General features: G+C 41.3%; 1 protein-coding gene across 6 annotated transcripts in view; it reads left to right on the top strand.

The window, feature by feature from the left end:
- anks1b (ankyrin repeat and sterile alpha motif domain containing 1B) overlaps positions 1 to 19,527 on the top strand; it is a 285,379-nt gene extending 265,852 nt beyond the window's left edge. For 4 of the 6 annotated variants that reach the window (XM_080887589.1, XM_080887591.1, XM_080887592.1 and 1 more), the window contains 7 exons: positions 867 to 992; positions 6,039 to 6,110; positions 7,775 to 7,861; positions 9,497 to 9,634; positions 9,726 to 9,893; positions 16,824 to 16,915; positions 18,154 to 19,527. In XM_080887589.1, the coding sequence (XP_080743715.1) occupies positions 867 to 992; positions 6,039 to 6,110; positions 7,775 to 7,861; positions 9,497 to 9,634; positions 9,726 to 9,893; positions 16,824 to 16,915; positions 18,154 to 18,202 (732 nt within the window). In that variant the 3' untranslated portion in view covers positions 18,203 to 19,527. Of the gene's footprint in view, positions 1 to 866; positions 993 to 6,038; positions 6,111 to 7,774; positions 7,862 to 9,496; positions 9,635 to 9,725; positions 9,894 to 12,966; positions 13,090 to 16,823; positions 16,916 to 18,153 lie in introns of all 6 variants that reach the window. The other 2 variants (XM_080887594.1, XM_080887590.1) reach the window with 2 other exon arrangements.
- Positions 19,528 to 20,151: the final 624 nt, after the last annotated feature.

The following is a 20,151-nucleotide window of genomic DNA, read 5'->3' as shown; positions in this document are numbered from 1 at the left end:
TGTTCTCTGGCTGTCACAATGTTTCCATGATTGGTTGCCGCAAACGTTTCTCACGCCAGCTCTTCCCTCACCGTCTGTTTTCACTCTCCTTGTTTCCTCCCCAGAGAACAATTACTGCAGCTCACTTCTTTCTAGACACATTTGGCCATTAAAGTGGTAAAACTACAAACTTTTTACCGACTAAATATTTTGAATCGTCTCTCTCAGAAGGGAAAAACTGTTTAATCTGGTTAAACCGGTGGCGTATAGCATAGAATTGACTCTCGCGGACGCTCTCCAAAGGTTCGTCCCTGAGCTGTTTATTCAACAGTTTTTGCATTGGAATAGAAGATCTCACCTCTGCGGTCCATCAGCCTTCCGCCAAACAAAAACAGTCAGATGTGAACAGGCACATAAAAATGCAGTGTTTGGCAGAGGATGTGTGAATACCTCCTCAGGCAAAAATCATCTGGTTTCATTTATAAAAGGAGGACTAAAAAACAAAAAACAAGCAAAAAAAACCAAAACAGGCTTGTTATCCTGAGACATTCGAGAAGGATGAAGGCAAGATTTGGGCATTTTCTTTGTTTTTTTTTTTTTTTTTAAAAAGCTGGATACTTTACTGGGTGAAAAAGCAGCGAGCGGCTCAGCTGAAGCATGCGAACATGCAGGAGCCGAGCATAATTCATCCAAGTTTAATTTCCTTTTGGATGCTGTCCAAAGCATGTCCCCTTGATGGCGTGTCCACATGCAGTCATGAAAGCTGTTGTATTACAAACTTACACACTTTTATCAGGTCAACACGGGATATGCAGCACAGACCGCAATGTCATGTCCTCATCTTTTACTCCTGTGTAATCCCGACATGCAATTGCTTGTGTTTTCAGGCAGGCGAGTGGTGTGAGCCAATCACGTTGCGTCCGCCAAACGAGGCCACCTCATCCACTCCGGTGCAGTACTGGCAGCATCACCCCGAGAAGCTCATCTTTCAGTCCTGCGACTACGAAGCCTATGTGAGTCATACACTGTTGTTGAGCATTCTTAAATTTTCCCTTTTTATTGATCATTTGGTTTATAATGTAGCAGTAAAATCCCTGAATCCAAGCACTATAAATAACTATATATTTTCCTACCATTTGAAAAACTAGTCATAATCTTTGCTGATTGATTCGTGGCTTAACTGACTAAATGTTTCGGTTCTATTTGAATGCTGTCAATTCCTACTGCATATAACATTATTAAAGATCAGTGACCCTCAGCTTCACCTCTCAGTCAATACTGCACTCGGTTATTCTCAGTACTTTGGTAAATTTAGACCTTTGCCAGTTACATAAAGGATGTTACATATCCACGTTACCACAGATACAGCCTCGCACCTCTCACGGGTTACATACTGAGCTTCCAGGCTGAAGCGATTACTTACTTGGTAACCAGAAACCAATTTGCCATTTGCTTTCAGAAACACTGACAGGCAATATAAATGGATCTCTTAGACTGGATGGTTTGATGGCAGTGAGATGAAGACAGAGTAGTTATGAGCTTGGTTATTATGTAACAGAGGGGAAAAAAAGAAGCTGGGAAATTAAATTGATGTCTAATTTGGGAAAAAAAGCAGGGAAAAAAATGAGATAGAGGCTGTGAAAAAGAGGTGCAAGAAGTTTCCCAAGAGTGTGTCATCCCTCTGTTAGAAACCCACCCTTCTTATTTTTTACACCTTAGAAGATTGATAGCAGAAGCTTGGACCATTAGGCTTCCAACAGTTGTATAACTACACAAGCAATGTGTTTGGGAAAATGGGAGGAATCGACGACGGGTGGGCCACCGGGGAAAAGTGGTGGCGGTGCTTTCATGGAGCCATTTATGACAAGATCTCTAATGCTATCTGTCCCAGGACAACAGGCTCCAGAAAGCTCAGAGAGTGAGATAAATGAGGGAGAGCCTCAACAGAGCGCCAGGCAAGAGCGCTCAGTGTGAATACTGGCAAGGTGACGGAAGCTGGAGAGTGAATAAGAATAAATTAGATGGATAAGACACTGAAGGGGACCGCATTGTATTTGTTTTAATAAAAAAAGAGGAATTGCTAAAAAAAGAAGAAGAAGAAAGCAACCAGGGCAGAACAATAGATGCGATGCATCAACGGTGTTCTCATTTTCAGCTCAGACTGCTAACAAACAAAATTCTCTCTACTTTCAGCGGCTCCTCGCATAACATTGCAACTTTATTATGTCAGCTTTACAACTAGATTTTGAAATTATTATCTGAAGTTATTAGAGATCCACTTCCCGCAAAACCCTGCAGACATTTTGACATTATTACCAAACATGCAACATCATTAACAGCCAATATTATCTCAGCACAGACTGCCTACTCTTTCTTATTAATGAAAAAAAAAACGTTGAAGATAGGAAAATACAAAATATCTTTGAGTAATACTCAGGGCTCAGACACGAATATTTTGTGATGTCGCTCTTTCATATGGGTCAAGCTGGTGAGCTAAACCTGCTCATGTTGCTTTGTATTTAGTAGGAAAATGGGAAGCAGTGATTTACTGAAACATTTGGAAACACAAATGGGAACTCAGTATATAAGGCAAATAAAGTCTGTACAATTCTAACAACCTTCAAAGTCAATATTTGGTGTGACCACCTTTATGCTTCACAGCTTTCTTGTATGTCTATAATAGTCTCCAGGAAAAGTTCTCCAGGCTTGTTGAAGGACATTCAAAGCTTCTCTTGTTTGGCTGTAAACACTCACTGGTTTGGCTCGATCGTGACACATCCCTCCATAAGACCTGTTGCCAGTGATTTTCAGTTCAGTTCTTGTGTCATTTGGGATACCTCAGCCCTTACTCCTTGTTTCTCATTTCTTAAGAACTTGACTTTCAGGTACTATTCATCTGAGTTTTTAGGCGTGACACTTCTTCTTTTGTCCTCTACTTGATTAGTTTTCTCAAATTCTTAAGAGCACGATGGCACTGTGTTGAGATACAAGTTTTCTGCTTGTAGCTCTTTGAAAATCACCTTGTTGGTGCAAAATACTTTTTCTTTTCTTTCAAACAGTGTTTGAAAAATCCTTGACATTTACACAGATTCAGTTAAAAAAAGAAGAACAAATAATTTGTTTGTGACAGGCTTCTATCAACGAAAGATAAAGACAGGAAATAATCCATTTTAAATGCTAAGTTGTCTGTTATGTGTAGACAGCACTGACTCATTCCTTGCATTGGGTGCGTATTTTGTGCTTGAATCATTCAAAGGTCAGTATTAAGTGGATTAATTGGAGATTAATTATATGAATTAGAGGAGTGGGACTATGCCTCTGAACACTTCCAGTTCTTATCTATATATGACATCCTCAGTTCTACAAGCAGTTTGTTCTCATTTTCAATCCCTTCACTTCTTCACTTCCCATTAGTACATGGGGATCTGCCAGGCCCAAAAGTCGCTGCCGGTCCCCTCCGAGGCCTTCCCCAAACCGCAGCTCAGTTCATGTTTAAGCCATTCGACTTTATCCACTAAAAAACGCTGTCAAACCTCTAAAATGAGGATGTGGGCCCCTCTAATGAAACATTCCTCTGAAAATGGTCAGGGGTTAGCGCTGGACTGTGAAATCCAACAAATGCGCAAAGAAAAGCTTTGATAGACAATTAGAAAAGCTGGAGAACTCTGTTCCTCAAGACCACTTTAAAAGAAATTGCAAGAAGAATCTGGCTCCTTGGAAGCAAAATATAAAGAAATAGGGGGGTGGCTCAAGATTGTTGGACAGTACTGTCATTCAGAGTTTTCTCGACCTTTTCCTCCAACACCAACATGAAGTTTACATTTGTTGGTGACAATCCCAGCAGGCTTAGAGGTCCACTGTCCACTTAGCATGTAATGAAAACTATCAACCTATGCAGAATAACAATATATTAACATATGCTAAACATTAAAAATGTCCTTCTGTTCATCGTTGCATGCGGATGTTACAGTTACCCAGATACAGACTTACAAAGCTAGTAGCATGGCTGTAGAGTCTTAGCCTTGTTATGATGCCTTGAATTTTATTTGAAACTAATAAAAACCAAAAATTACTGCCAGCGACATGGTATAGGAGACAGCAGCTGATCTTGTGTGCAACTATAATGCAATTTCTCAGATAACTGCCAGCAAGCCAGCCATAACAGCGATTTAACGTTGTTAGCTTGAGTCAAGACGAAGTATTAACATGCCCAGACGACCTCTTTCTGATCTGCCAAGGACTAGACTATGAAAATATGACTGAGTCAGTGTCTGTGCTGCGAAAAAGCAACTCATCATGCAAAGCAATTGGCCCAGAATGATGTTTCGTGACTTTAAGCAAATATATTGTCCATCAGATTCAAGACAAATCGCGTGTGGTCCTTGACTTTCGAGTCATTTATTGTAGAGTTAAATAGATGAGATAAATGAAGCTGTAAATATTTCTCTCCTAATTCACTAAAAGCCTGCTTAAGGTCCCACTTTGGGGAATAAATCCCCGTCAAGAAGCTGGTCAGTCATTGTGAGGCAGTGAATGTCACGCCCATTAAGTGCTCTAATGCCAACATAAACGTTGTCCCTGTAAAACACCGTCACCATTAGTAGCTTCTTTATTAAATCTGATACTACGTGTGCAAAATTACTAACTGCATCCAGACAGAAGGATCTACCAGACAGCAATGTTAATGTACCTCAGGGAGCCACTCAAGGTTGATGTAATCACTGCTGTGTGCCTTTAATGAAACCCCATATGAGCCATGTAGGAAGCCATCCACTCAGTGCCTTCTGTATTGTTTATGCTGTTTACATCCAGGCTGAGCTGGTTGACAGTCAAGACCTGGCCAGCTGCTAAACTAGACACACATAGCAATGGTTAGAGGTAGAGATGCACAGATTCCAATTTCTTTGGTCGATACCGATTTCTGCCAATTCGCTTGAGCCCCTCGTGACCCTAATTTTGCTTATCCTGAGAATGCATGAATGGGATGGGATTTTTGTTCTAAGAACTAAAACTAAGTCAACTTATCTTTAGTGGAAAATATAATTTTTATAATGTTCCCCCAAACTGCAATAGGTTCCAGATCTAATCTCATTTGCAAAACTGAAAATGAAGTGCTCTGCTACTGGAAAAGGGTAGAACTAGCTTTTTATCAGCAAAAAAAAAAAAAAAAAAAAGGATCTGCAGATAAACTGTATATGCAAGCTTGACTAGCCACTGGGACATCAGACACTGGTTTTATTACTGTCCTCTTGGGAAGCCATATCTTGGCATTTTAAAACTAGATACAACAGCTGAGGGGTGGACTTGACTGAGCTATGTAGAGACATTGCACACTTCTCACAAGAAAAGTTTAAAAGAAATCTACATGATGTTAATTAAATAAAACTTTGATTATTTGATTATGACTAAGCTGATTGGGAAAGCCTTTACTGAGGTCATGGATCAGGAGAGACACCAGTTGCCCCAGGCTAGCTATCATTAAGAATGCAGGTTTAAGGAACTATGTATCAGTTTCGATTTTCAGACCCAGATGCTCTGTCTTTGATATACAGTCTACAAATACATTGATGAAGCAGGTGTCTTAACTTACGATGTGATTAGAGAGGGCTGCTGTTGGAGGTTGTGGTATCCTCTTCAGCAGAGATCAGTGTAGCGTTCAGCTACGGCACTGCTTGCTGATCATTTGGCAGGTTGGCTCAAGCCATTTTATCATAATCAAGCCATAGAGCAGGGTCACCGCTGCAAGCAGCTGAGGCAGTAAAACAGCTGTCACCAGTCCCGACCTAGACAGGAGCAGTAATGGTAGAAACAGCAATGTCCTACTGAGCAGCACTGATGGCAGCAGGATGGTCTGTTCATTCTTTGAGAGGATGGCTCTGACTAATTCATCAGTCACCATCAGAACGGCGAAGAAATTTGACAGCAGATGACTCTTCCTGCTGCTAGACTTCGTCTCTATCATTTCCGTTTGAGTTATTGGAAATTTAAAAGCAGTCACAAAGTTGATGCAAAAGTTCACGTATTTACCTAGCATCGTGTTGTTTGTGTGTTTCCAACAGTACTTGGGCTCAATGTTGGTGAAGGAGCTGAGGGGGACGGAGTCCACACAAGATGCCTGCGCCAAGATGAGGGTAAAGCTCAATCTAACTTTATTTCTGGTACTGGAACCTCAAGTCAACATCTGGATAATTTTGATTTATTAAAACTCACTCGACCAAATTTAGCCTTGATAGCTAGGGATCGGCCTGCCAGGGCCTCTGCTCCTGGCTGCCGCCCGACGCACATTGCACCTAACCCCTGACCCCTACTGCGCCTCCTGTGGGTGGTGGGCCTACAATAACATGGGCCCATGTCCCTTTTTTGGGCTGTGCCCTACCGGGCCCCATAGACTAAGGCCCCAAACTAACTAAGTCAAATTTAAGTAAAATTATTACCAAGCTATGCTTACTAGCTTATACTATAGCAGCTAGCATGAGAGCAGGCTTACTAAACCTTTAAATCTGGGACACAGTCTGAATGCCCTCACGCTCTCACTTGAACTTAAACTTAAAATATCATAGCGGTGGATTAAGTGTGTTGAGGGATTTATTTTTAATATCCTTGCCTGGGTTGCTTGATACCTCACAATCCCCCTTTTACCTCTAATCACCTTATCTCTTCCTCACGCCTTGTGTCATTCTGCTGCTCCCTCTTTTTTTCATTCCTCCTTTCCTTTGTTTCTTACTGACAAAGAGAAAGAGGAATGTGCCCTACTATCCATGTCTTTTCATCCTGCTCATTCTTTCCATATTTTACTCTTAACGCTGACTCTCTCACTCCTCCGGCCCCCGGCTGCTGCGGTGTAAAGAAGAAATTTAATATTCGTATGCAAAGCTCTCGGTTCCTCTTCTCTCTTTTCTTACTTTCTATATTTACAGTATGCCACCATCATCAGAGGGAAATTTTTCTTCTGCTTCTCATTTTCCTCAGTTTTACCAACCTTTTCCTGCACACTGTGGTTGTAATTAGGTGCAAAGAGATGCACGTCATATTAACCCCAGCTTTTGTAACATCGCTAACGTACCACTCTTTCATCCTTCCCTCCACGGTTGAGGTAGTTTTGGATGTTTAAGATCCAACTTCACTTCTCGGCTCGGATTTACTGCCAGCGAACTGCCTTTGTCAGTTTTTCAACACTACCTGATAGTGACAGGGTCGAACTGTAGCAGCAACATGCTGCAGGAAGGGAGCAAAGAACAGAACAAAGACAAACAGATATGGGATAGCAGCTCGCGTGTTCGACAAGGGAGGAGAAAGAAAGGACGGGCTGTGATAGGAATATGGATGCTGAGGAGGAGGAGATGACAAGCGATGAAGAACACAAAGTTGTTCAGAGAAGGAGCTTTGAATATATTAAACCTTTTGTCAGGTAGAATGACAGCTGGGAGGGGTAACGCTGACATCGCTGTAAATCACACAATTCTTCACAGCACCTCTCGGCATAATGAGTTCAGTATAGGTATGTAATTACAAGGAGTGAGGAGAGATATACTGTCAGAGCCCGATATGACCTAAAAGTTAATAGACTTATTGAATTGAATCGCTGCAGTGACTTGAGTGTAGAAAGGTAGTTTCTTATTTTATTTTTCATAACCTTTGAGAATGGTGCGACTAAAGTTTGGCAATCAAAGCAGAACAGAAATCCTCATTAAATACGCCAAGTTAAATTGTCAAGTTTACTTTCACGAGCTGCCTCCAAAGTCACTGCTGTTTTTTTTCCTCTTTTTTTGTCTCTACCTTCTCATTTTTGCACAAGAAGTCGACAGAACAGATGAAGAAAGTGCCGACCATCGTGCTGTCCGTGTCCTACAAAGGAGTGAAGTTCATCGACGCCACAAATAAGGTACAGCAATGCGCACGGCTCGCTTCCTGTGAGGCCCGGTGTAAATGACACACCGAGTGTAAAGCCCGCACAGCATTGCAGTGCTCGTGTCTGCTCTGTGCTGCTGCAGCCTCGCTGATTTACAACGGTATGTACACAGAGCACAAACAAGCAATAATCAGGATGAAAAGGGATGAGCTGAAAGTCTAGAACAGAATGGAAATATTTGAGTTTCATGTGCACATATATAAGAAAAGAATCGGGTACATATTCGGATTCTTGTTTGAATTGCACTAAAACAGAGTATGCTCAAGTAGGTCATCCACACTGAAATATACAGAGACAGTTTTAGATATTAAAGTTACCCAACAGTGATGAGAAGGAGACCAGCTGGTGATTCTTACCAGAAAATTAATTAATTAAAAAAAAAAAAATCCCAAGTAAATCTGTATTTGGCAATTCAATTCTCCAATTAGTCACACAGACATGCTTGTGCCTTCTCTCGGTCCTGCGTTGTTATAGAACACAGAAGGAGATGAAATGTGCAGCAGCTCCCTCTACAACGGCACGCCACAACTCATTTTGCGTTAGGCTAGTGTAGGGTTTCCTCCACGCCCTGGAAACTAAAATGGGCTGCGTGAAGACGTCCACTGCTACGTATATCTGCGATTGTCTCCAACACAATATAAAGATAATTAAATGTGCAATTATTTGTGGAGGGAAATTACACAGACTTTGGAAAAATGATTATGCGTCTTCCTGTTGACACCATTATAGCGCTTAATGTATAAAAAGCATCCTCAAAACATCTTTTAAAATGTAATAATAAAACTATCTGTGCAGCCGTCCTCGTGGCTTTTCACTAATGTACTAAACCGCGAACGACAGATGGAAAGAAACAGTATTAAGTACAAAATCCATTAGGAAGATCAAATATAGTAAGTCATTATTAGTCCTCTGTGGTTACCTGCTGTGTGGGTTCACCCAAAACAACAACTACAAGGAGAGGATTCCTCTCTTAGCTTAAACCAAGTAATCAATATGCCTATTTATATATAATCAGTGCAGAGAGACAGCTCTGTCCTGTATGACTAACCTGGCATTTCACTGGTTGAATGTTATGCAACTTCTTTTTGATTTCTCTCAGGTGGAATCATCTGCATTGCACCGTTTTTTTTAATCTCTACAATATGTTGTTTTAATGTTTTCATTTTCATGCCCTTAAAAAAAATCCACTTCTTCTAGATCAAAGTTTAATGCATTTTCAGCATATTTTCTTATAATAGCTCAAAGCAACTTCTAACTTAAATGTAATGTTTACTGATGTTGGCCCCCGCTAAAACTTCTCTTTGGGCTTTGATGTTTTTTTAATTCACAGCGCTGAGATGTGCTTTAATTAACGCAACACAAAGTCTGAGCGTTCTCCAGTGACATTACCAGAGGGCAAATTCCAACTTAGTGACTCCAGAAACGTCTCAAACTGAAAAGTGTGCTACAGTGATTATGAGTTTGAGATGAATAATAAATCAGATTTGTTTTTCTGTGAAGTGGCTCAATGGAGATAATCTACGATCTCTCTGTGCGCTTCTTTATCGTTCTGCTTCTGTGTTTTCTCTTTTTGTTTCCTCCTCTCCGTCTTTCGCTCTCTCTCTGTAGAACATCATAGCGGAGCATGAGATTCGTAACATCTCGTGTGCAGCTCAGGATCCAGAGGATCTGTCCACATTTGCCTACATCACCAAAGACCTCAAGTCCAGTCACCACTACTGCCATGTCTTCACTGCTTTTGATGTGGTCAGTATTGACACTCTGCTGTGCTCACAGGTGAACATCAGACTCACTGTCCAAGATCACATTAACCTATTTGATTTTGCCTTTATATCAGAACCTGGCCTACGAGATCATCCTGACGCTTGGACAGGCCTTCGAGGTGGCCTACCAGCTAGCCCTACAGGCTAGGAAGAGTGGCCACGGATCATCCACACTGCCCGAAAGCTTCGACAGCAAACCCAGCAAACCTGTCCCTAAGCCACGCATCAACATCCGCAAGTCTGTAAGTAACGCAGCTGCACAGCTGCACTACTGTTCAAAGAAAAAATCCATCCCTGTCAAGTTCCACAATAGTGAGGCCACATGTTCCAGATGGTCTGGATTGGATTGCTTTGGTCTAAAGTGAAAAAGCTTCAAATTTTTTGAATTTTATTCCAATAAAGCACTCCTATTTTCACTGGACTCTGTCCATAATACCCTACCAGTATCATCCTCACTCATTTACATTATTTCTAAACATCTGAGATTGGTTTTCTAGCTCTATCTGCTCATGTTCTTTGCTTGCGTGCGCCTTGGCCCAGCGGACTAAGCGGCAGAGGTGTAGGTGGATATTTGATCTGTTAAGCGTTCACTCAGTCTTACTGTCCCTGCAGTCTCTTACACACTTGGCTGATTGATGATGCGTGTTTGCATAAAGCTCCAGGGAGGCTTGCCCGCTCTCCCTCCGGGGGGGTGGGTGTGTGTGTGTGTGTGGGGGGGGTTCTGTGTAAAAGAAGATAAAGAATTCTCATGTGGAGGACTGCATTATAGGGAAGAGCTTTTCGCTCATGTGCAGTAATCTGCTTAAGGTAGGGCTGGGTATTATAAGAAATAAATACAAATGCTGATATACAAATGTTTGATGGTTTAAATGATAAGCTGAGGAGCTTCACTTAAGCTGCATCAGTGCATACAGAGCAAAAGAGGAAAAAACCTAGTCTTCTCTCAAACCTGCAGGAAAGCACTTGAATGTAACCGTAATGGATTTAGAGAACGATGATGGTTAAGCAGAGCAAAGTGCTCCATTTTTGCCCTTATTTCTGCTCGCAGATATCATTCAGAACTGTGAACTTGTTCCGTTTCCTCCTTTAGCCTGACATTCCCTGAAGTGTAATAGATATCCTCGTTGGTGGCTGTATAGTAGCTTGACAATGGCTTTACTCCAGCTTGTAGCATCGATGGGCTAAAAGATAGCCCTTCAATAGTGCTTATTGAACAGATCGTTCTGCAAACGAAAACTGTTTCATGTCTTGTGTCAACTCGATAATCGGGATGAGTCCAACGTCTGAGCCCAGGCAAAAGCTACAATGACGGATGGTCATATTAAAAGTGTCCAAGGTTTCAAATATTACAGTTATAGTGTTCCAAAAGCTCAGGCTGCAGATGCACCAATGGCTCAATTTCAGAGTGTTTTTCTGTTCTTGGATGTACTCTTGTACTCTTATATGACACCAAAGCGAGGATATTATCTCATGCACCCACCCACTGGTCAAACCTCCCGTTTGCAAACGGCAAAGAGAAGAAATTTTAAAGGGATTGTGGCTTTAAAAAGGAGAGGAAGTAAAATGGCCTGTTTTAGGCAGGTGGTGAACTAAGAGTCTGCAGCAGTTACTTTGGACACATTCATTCAAAGCCTCTCGAGTTGAGTCCAAGGCTTAAAATCTGAAGCTGAAATGAGCTTAATAGGTCTCAGACAAGTCAAAATGTATCAGTCATGCTTCTAGTGGACTCTATATGCCCCTAACAGTTATGCAACTTATATTGATACATATAAATTATGGTAATCAATACCCAGCCCTCGCTGTTTAACAACTTCTTTCCCAAATGGTATCATAAAAGCATGTGTCATGCCTCCATCAAATACGGCGTCACAAAGTCTATCAATAAACCTGCAGCCCTTCCATAAACCCCACAACAGACAATTAAAATAGTCACCCTAACCCACTCTGCACTCACTACCCTCCTCCACTGACAAACACCAGCTCAGGCTCAGCAGCACACATGTGAGTCCAAAAGGCCTGGTACAGAGTTATAGTTGCTGCTGTAACGGTGTGCTTGGACCAAATTTACATACTGTGAGTCATGAAAAAAAAAGGTGATTGAGTGGAACAGCAGTTTCATAGGACTGCTCTCGCTTTCTAAAGTTAGTGTGAGATGTGAGATGGTGAGGAAAGATGGGAAAGGAGAGTGCCTACAGAGATGATGGATGATGGCATGTGTACACACAATCTGCTTAGTCGGCAACCATTACATTAACCATTAATTGTCTTTTTTCCTGCCTGCTTCATGTATATGTATGTGTGTGTGATGTAGTTAATGGCTTGTGGTGTGCAGCAGGGCAAAGATACTGCAGGATTCATTTAATATTCCTGCCACCCGCCAGCAATGATCTCCATCCTCCAGCACCTCTAAACCCATGTCCTTTAAAATACAGTAGCTTTGTTTCTCTGTGCACCAGTAACAGTTTCTCCACAACCTCCCATTGTCATATTTCCCCTGTGAGCATATCAGCTTGCAAATCCCCCCCAACTTCCACTTAACTTACAAAGGTGAACTTTGAACTAACGAAGACTGGTATGTCACTGTAATCTGTAATGTGACACTTGTAAAGCAACAGATTTCATTTTAGATGGTCTACAATAGGCCTGGGCCGTATCAGATTATAACAGCTGTTTAGAAGTCCTTATGGAAGATGGAGACTATGAGTGTAGAAAAATGCCTCCGCCCCATATACTGTATATTAAAGATGGACATAGCAGTCGTGGTTTCACTAATTGGTTAGCAAAATCGGGCTTTTAAGTGTTTTCGCTGTTGCTATATTTTTTGTTACTTAACCAGACAAATCTAACTGACAAACTGAGAGACTAGGAAACCCTTACCCTTTAACAACCTTTAAAACAACTGGAAACCCGTCATGAACCTGGGGAAAATTGTCTAAATCCATTTGAATAAACTGAGCCTGAGTGTTAGAGACACTTTTTTTTCAGAGCTTTTTTTGTACAGTTGCTGTGGCATATTCATACTAGTGGGAGTGTTGTTGCCATGCAGGAGTTGCTATATAAGTGTGGCGTAACATTGCCTTCTCCAGTTTGAGTTTTGCTGTGTTGTGGTAATGCTGCTGTTCCCCGCTGTTTCCAGGGCAATGAATTTGCTGCCATGTTGTTGCCATGGTTTTTTTGCTCTTGGTTTTAGACCGCTGTTGCCTTTTTTCTGTTGCCATGTAGCTGCTCTGTCCTGGCTGTGGTTTTTGCCTTGCTGCTTTGTTGCTTTTGGAGCAGGCCGACTTTGACTTGTGTATGACCTCTGCCTCCCTGTAGGTCATCATGCCCCCCTCCAGCCGCTGGTCACTGGGCCACATTTACACCCCTCACCGGCCTCCTCTTCACCCTCCTCTTCCTCCCTCTCGACTCTTCCATCTTCCTCACAAAGCTCAGTCACAGGTCCTCCACGCTTTTCCTTCTCTTATCCTTTGTTTTCACATAATTTTTCATTTATTCAAGGAGAAGGCGCCATCTGTAAGTGCTTCCATTTTAATTCTGTTGCTTTTACTCAACTGACTCTGCATCCTTGTGTGTCCTCTTTGCTGTGTGTGTTTCTTCATTTACTACCCCATGGCTCCATATCACTTTTAGTAGCGCTGGTATTAAAAAGACAGCCAATCTTGCAGAGCCAATCCATTTCATAAGTGCTTCAGTTTTTACGTGTCTGTCTGTACCAATTCAGCCTCTGGATGGAGATGCACCGCCTCCTTCTTTGTGGTATATTTGAGATGGTAAATTAATATAAATAAAGCGCTTTGATCAATAAACAGAGTTGAGTGGTTGGACGTATAAACCAGCTAACAGTAATTGGACCGAGCTGAAGGATGAGGGATTTTTTTTGGTCTTTTTTAAATTTTGTTAAATTATGCTAATTAAAGGGTCTGGCTCTTGAGAATTCGACTCAGTCAATAATTATCTCGTGAATTCCTTCCTTTCTTTTTTTGTGTTTAATAAATTCTTAGAGTTGCCAAAGATTCTCATCATTAGTGACCTTGTATGTCCTAGCTTGCCAGCTACGACAAGTGTTGTCAGCCTTTCAGTGGCACATGCTGCAGGTTGTGTGGCCTAAATACTGAATTACATAAATTTTCCCCATTTACTTGCTCTTTCATGGCTCAGTCATACTACAGTGAAAATAGGACCGCAACCTCTTTCCGATTTGGAAAAAACTGGTGGTTGCCCAAAGACTACGTTGATTTATAGTTATATAGTATATTATATATTATATTGAGTGTGTTGAACGTGCAACACACTCAAATTCTGGGCAACCAATTTCAATCACATGGTGATTGCTTGGGTCAACTGGCAGAAGGCAACCTGTCTCCACACCATCGCAGTATGACTCAGATTGACTGCAGTCACCCTCAGATAGACTAGCAGCAGTCTGCAAATAATTTCCATCTAATTTATAAATGGAGACAGATTTCCAGCATATTGTAATCACCCTGAGTCAGTCTTCACCGACAAGTGCAACTCAGCAGGAAAGCATCGCAATAGGGGACTTGATTCAACTGGTTATTTTCTGTTTATATTCCTATATAAAAGTAAGGTTTTAGACTGCCTATAGCATTTTGCAGTTACATTTCCGTTCTGCAGAAACTATATCACTATGTGGGAATGAATTTCTGTTTTAAATTTATGAGGGTCTGGCAGGACTTAGAATTTTATGTGAATTTCTGTGTATATAGATGGCAACAGATTTGCGTTTTTTACTGATTTGTTACAGTTGAACAACTTGACTCCATTCAATTGGAGCAAATTGGTCTTCTTGCCAATTTATCACATGTCAAATTTACTTTGAAGATTGTTCTTTGAAGCAACTAAGGCAATAGGGCTGGAAGTTCACAATAATTGTGGTCGTCCTGCAGTCTCCAACTATGGTTTTCCCTAGTTTGATTGTAACATTAGAGGCTGTACTTCATTTAGATCAAGGCTGTGAAACATAAGTCCCGGGGGCCAGAATCGGTCTGGCAAAGACTCCAGTCTGCCTCACTGGATAGCTTTGGAAAATGATAACAAGGGACAAATTTTGGACTTTTAACTGCATTTTTCCTTTATAAAGATCCCCATGGGTCCCTCCATACTCATACACCAATGTAATTAGGTAATAAAGAATTAAATGGGAGAAAAGTTTCTGGGTTTTCAACATCTACAGAAATGTGTTATTTGTTTTTTTACAGCATAAATCTGCAGTTTACAGATTTATTCCTTCCAGTTTAAGCCTGAAGAGTGCTGACAGATTCTTTCATTTAATTTCATGTGGAAAAACTGATGTCTACTGTTGTACTTATATTACCGGTAAGATCTCTCAGGGATTGAATGTGTAGTTAAAACTTCACAAGTCATTTTCATGCGAATCATCAAATCAAACGCTGGACTCAGAGTGGCCTGCTGGAGCATTTTAAGACACTGCCTACCCTTTATAACAAATGCTTAAAAATGAGCTAAATGCTTAAACACACTTAAAACCACGTAGGTTCAGTACTTCCAGAACTAAATGCTTGCACTGAACTTTTATATTTCGAGTGCTTTCACTTCTGGCCCAACCTCACACTCGCCCAGAAACATCTTCATCTATCACACAAAGCATATGATTTTTATAAAGGGTCATTAAAGAACGACTGCCATTCCACAGAGTATGTAGTGCGCCAAGAAATTATTCAAAAGTTCAATAGACCCACACTACAAAGAGCATGTTTTACATCGGTTTGGACCACTGACTTCGGAACCAAATCAAACATTGGACGCCCCGGTAGCATCACTTGAAGTTTCTCTTCCCACCCCTTCCTTGGGGTGGGAAGAGGCAGACGATTCATTCAGCGTCTTCATGTGTGGTTGATGAATTTGATACTGGTGATGCTCTGGATGAGCTCTTCACTGAGCGTGATGTGTTGTGATGCCGCGAGATCGAAAGTGTGTCTGTGTTTGCCTTAATCCTATAACCCCAAAACAGGATTATATGGTCTTGCTCTGGCTGTGTGTGTGTGTGTGTGTGTGTGTGTGTGTGTGTGTGTGTGTGTGTGTGTGTGTGTGTGTGTGTGTGTGTGTGTGTGTGTGTGTGTGTGTGTGTGTGTGTGTGTGTGTGTAAAGAAGAGGATAGAGAACCATATTAAAATTACAGTTAGTTTCAGTACTGTTGCTGTAGCAGTGTGTTAAGAGAAGATAACAGAACCATGGCTCTGTCAGTGCACCGCAGAGTTAATCCAGTTTCCTCCAACAACACTACAACAAAGCTGATCTTTTTTGGCTTTATTATAAAATGTTAACACTACATGGAGATGCAGTTAATAATTTGCTCATATATGTTTGCAATTCAAGTTTACAAACACGCGTATTCCTGTACCGAGTCAACTTTACCGCCGCTGCCATCCCCCAAAACCATCTGAAAACAAACCAACAGACTGGAGGAAAGCCACCCTCGGCAATACGCCTCTTGATTGTTGCCTTGGGGTTATTTTTGAAAGCGCTCTAGATTGTTTGGTTTGTTTCTCAGCCACCACGATGGCTTTGCAGTTACAGACAGCATCTCTGTTAAAAGTCTTCGAAGCTGCAGGAAGTGGCTCAGGAGGTAGAACAAGTTGTCTGCTCAACGGAAGGTTTGTGGTTCGATCCCTGGAAGTGCCAAAGCATCCTTGGGTAAGCCAAGGCCAAAGTGCTTGTGAATGAAGAAGGTTGTATAGCATTTTAGAGTGGGACAGGACTATATAAGAACTAGTTCATTTACCATTTGTACAGCTTATAGGTGATGCACTGCCTCAGTGTGAACACAGACATGACATTTATTCATATTAAAAAAAAAAAGTGTATATTCTCAGTTCTGCTTTCTCATCTGTAATATTTTCTCCCGCCACCTCATTTCTCTGTAAGCAGCCGATCCTCCACCTCCATCTCATTCATTCTACTGTATCACTCTGATGTCACCGACTATCAGCATGAAATAATATCTGAAAATTGCACCTCAAGTGGATTTTTTTAAAACTACAACACAGACTTTTGCATTGTTTGGTTTGAAATCATTCAACACAGCGATACTATATAATAAATTGGCCGTTTGTCCTGCTTCTCCCCCTCTTGTTTTTTTTCTAACTCTGCTTCTCCCCGTCCTCCTCCTCCTCCGACTCTCTCTGTGTCAGATGGAGCAGCCATCCATGGATCAGAAGGGCCATGCCAACGTGCCGTGGATTGTGGAGCCAGGTCAGGAGGCCAAAAGAGGAGTCAACACCAAGTACGAGACCACTATTTTCTAACATACACCCGCCTTGTCCAATCCTGTGTGTGTGTGCCTTTCAGAGGTTGCCCTGTACCGGGGCCCCGCCCCGGAGTTGGGCACGAGCGACGCACGCCGCCGCGCCACCTCACCGGCTGAAAAAATAAAAATAAAAAAATTAAATTAAAAAAACATCTCGCCCCGCCCCCGATAGCCGAGCCTGTCCACTGCATGATGACGTTTGGCGCTGCGTTGTCTCTCTCTTCTTTCTCCTTGTCTCTTCTCTCTTTTATTTCTGCTCTCCCCCCCTCTCTTTGGCCTGGGCCACATCCTCCTGCCTGCAGGGCTGGCGCATGACCTTTGAACCCAGGGCTGTGGTGCACTTCTGTCTCCACCTGTAGGGGGAATGGTCAGCTCTGTTTTTCCACTTCATGTTTGTCGGTCAGTCAGCAGTCAACCACTCGGTTATTCTGCTTCCAGTTTCTTGTTTTTTTTTGTTTCTTTTTCTTCCTGTTTATGGGTGCAACCATTTGGCTTCGTCTCTCTCCTCCTTTTCTCCTCCAACTGCCTCCATCCCTCACTTTACTATTCATTTTAGCCCTTTTGTCCAACTGCCCCTGATAACTTGAACAAGATTTGAAACCAGAGCACTGCTAAGAGGCGAAACAGTGTTTTAGCTGTCTCTGAGCACCGTGTGGGAGCTGACAGTGAGGAGGGATGTTGTCCTAACTTGACAACTGGAGGGAAATTTAGACTTTTTAAACACTTTTTAATCAAAGAGGAGAGCTGAACTTTGGGAGAGGTGATGTAGCACAGTCTAACTTTGACTCAAACTGGTTCATCCAGCAGGCTACTAGAATGTATTTCAACTTTTTGATTCTTTATATCAGATTATTTTTTGGAGATAAACTTGTAAATTTCTTTGACAAACTATATTTTAAACTTGACCTGTGACACAGGAAGATCTAGGTGAACTTTTGCTTTTCTAGCACCTTTTTTCAGCACATGTTTGTGTATATGTTCAAAATTACTTTAATCACGTGGAGTTTTTTTGTTTTTTTTTTTTACTTTGTTTTCATTTTTTTTTCCCAGCCCATAAACCTTGTTTTATTTGGGGGAATAAATCTTGTATGTAAAAGGTTTAGCATGTGGCTTGTGAAACGCATGGTGGCCATTTTGGATTTGCTGAGCAGGGGGGCCAGTGGAGAGGCGGGGTGTGAGGGCTCTCTCGATAAGTGATGTCATCTCATTTGCAGGGCAATGCCGGATGCTCATGTCTATTACTGTGGAATGCAAAGAATGTAGCCAGCCCTAAACATGGACCTTGTCACACACACAATGCAAAAAGGACTACAAAGGACCCTCTTGTTCACTTTTCAAAAGGACTACAAACATGGATGCTACTCCACAGTGTTTAAAGTTGACTACAAAATTTTAACGTCATTCATCCACGTGTTGCTAGACACGGTAAACATCGGACCAACTAATAATTAAACACACACACACACTGACAGGACTGCATCTTGACAGACGACCGTCTGCTCTGAATGTACACTTATTTGAAAGCAGCCTCAACTTTCTGCAACTCCAGCAGGATCCGTTTTATGCGCCCAACTGGGAGGCATGACCTTCGAACTTTTTGGCAGGTCAGCATCTCCATGGAGACTGTGAGTATGGTTACAGGGCATGTTTAGGTAATAGACGGCGGGCTGACTAAAGGGCATCCCCGGGCATGTGTCAGTGTTGGCATGAGTTCCACGATGTCTGGCTGGCTCTTTTGGTCCTCTTTATTTTATTTCTTTGTTGTTGTTTTTCCTTTAATGTCAGAAAATAATAAAGAGATATATGCACAAGTGTGTAAATGACTAGCTGCAACACGCTCAAGATGCAACGGGTGTCTCATAATGAATGAAGAGCCTATGTGAACAAAGCATCTAGAGTCTAAAAAAAAAAAGTATTCTATTCGTATTGCCTGACATTTTAATGTTTAATATGAGAGTATTATATTACCATGAGGATTATGATTATACTTGTGCAATTCTTGTCTACTGTTGTCTTAATGTTACATTATTTTTCTATGATATGCTGAAATGAAAACCTTGGGCCTGAGAATGATGGCAATCCTTTAACAAAAAAATAAAATTAAATAAAATAAAATCCGAAACTAGGCGATCACACTTGTACACAGAGAGCGAATGTCGCAGGTGGCTAGCTAACTTTTAGGTCAGGTCAACTCTCCATCATTTCTCACGGGGCTCTACTCTTATCTAGCAGATGTACTATTTTAAAAACGCAGTATTACTGTATTATTTGGATGAGAAATCATCCAGTTATAAAGTGTACATAGATATTTTGCCAACTCATTGTTCATACATGTAAAAGAAAAGAATAAAGGATTTGCAGCAAATGGCACTGGAAACATGGTACCAAAATAAAGGTTGGACATTTAAAAAAAAAAGTGGTAGATTGTAGAGACTGTATTTTGAGTGCAAACTAACATGAATTATTTGGTGTCATCACTGCTGACCAACTAATGTACATAGGCTTGGGCTTCCAGCACACTGATTTTTGTAATTTTGGCCATTATTTATATCCTTGTAAATCACATTAAATAAAATATGACTTGTACAACCATATTTATCCATGGAATGAAGTTGTTATTACATCTTTTTTTTTTTTTCCATTCTCAATCACTGCATAGAAGATCTAATACCAGAGTAAACATAAACATTCCTAGACACACATTATCTGACAATAGTGGCTTATTTTGGTATTGGTTACCACTGTGACTGAGAGCAAAGATGGAGATATTTGAGTAATGTTCCTCTGTTGTAGTGTCTGCAACTTTTCAACCTGAATATTTCAATGAAGCTTTAGCTGCAAATCCTACTCTGTTTGTAGTACTAACCCTTGGTGCAGCTTCTGCAGATGATAAGGATGCATCTCCAAGTATCACAAATCACGTTGCACTGATTCTCATTTGCAAAATGTACTTTTACCATCTGGGTCTTGCCCCATTTCTGCACAACAATCACCATCTCAGAACTTACTCGCACATTATAGTGTGTGTAATATTTCACATACCTCAAACTGGACCTGCTGCCCAGCTGTGATGTCAGGGACTTCAAAACTTCACCGCTTTCTACCAAGGAAATTGAGAAAGAGAGGAGAATCATTTGGCTCCTCCAGGCTTCAAAGCATTAAGAATCTCTACAAATCTTCTCTTTGTATTCATTCTTAAAGAGCTCTTCTCT

This window comes from Rhamphochromis sp. 'chilingali', assembly GCF_963969265.1.
Source record: "Rhamphochromis sp. 'chilingali' genome assembly, chromosome: 7".
NCBI lineage: Eukaryota > Metazoa > Chordata > Actinopteri > Cichliformes > Cichlidae > Rhamphochromis > Rhamphochromis sp. 'chilingali'.
The sequence above is the reverse complement of the archived record's forward strand: the minus strand, read 5'-3'. Positions and strand labels throughout refer to the sequence as shown.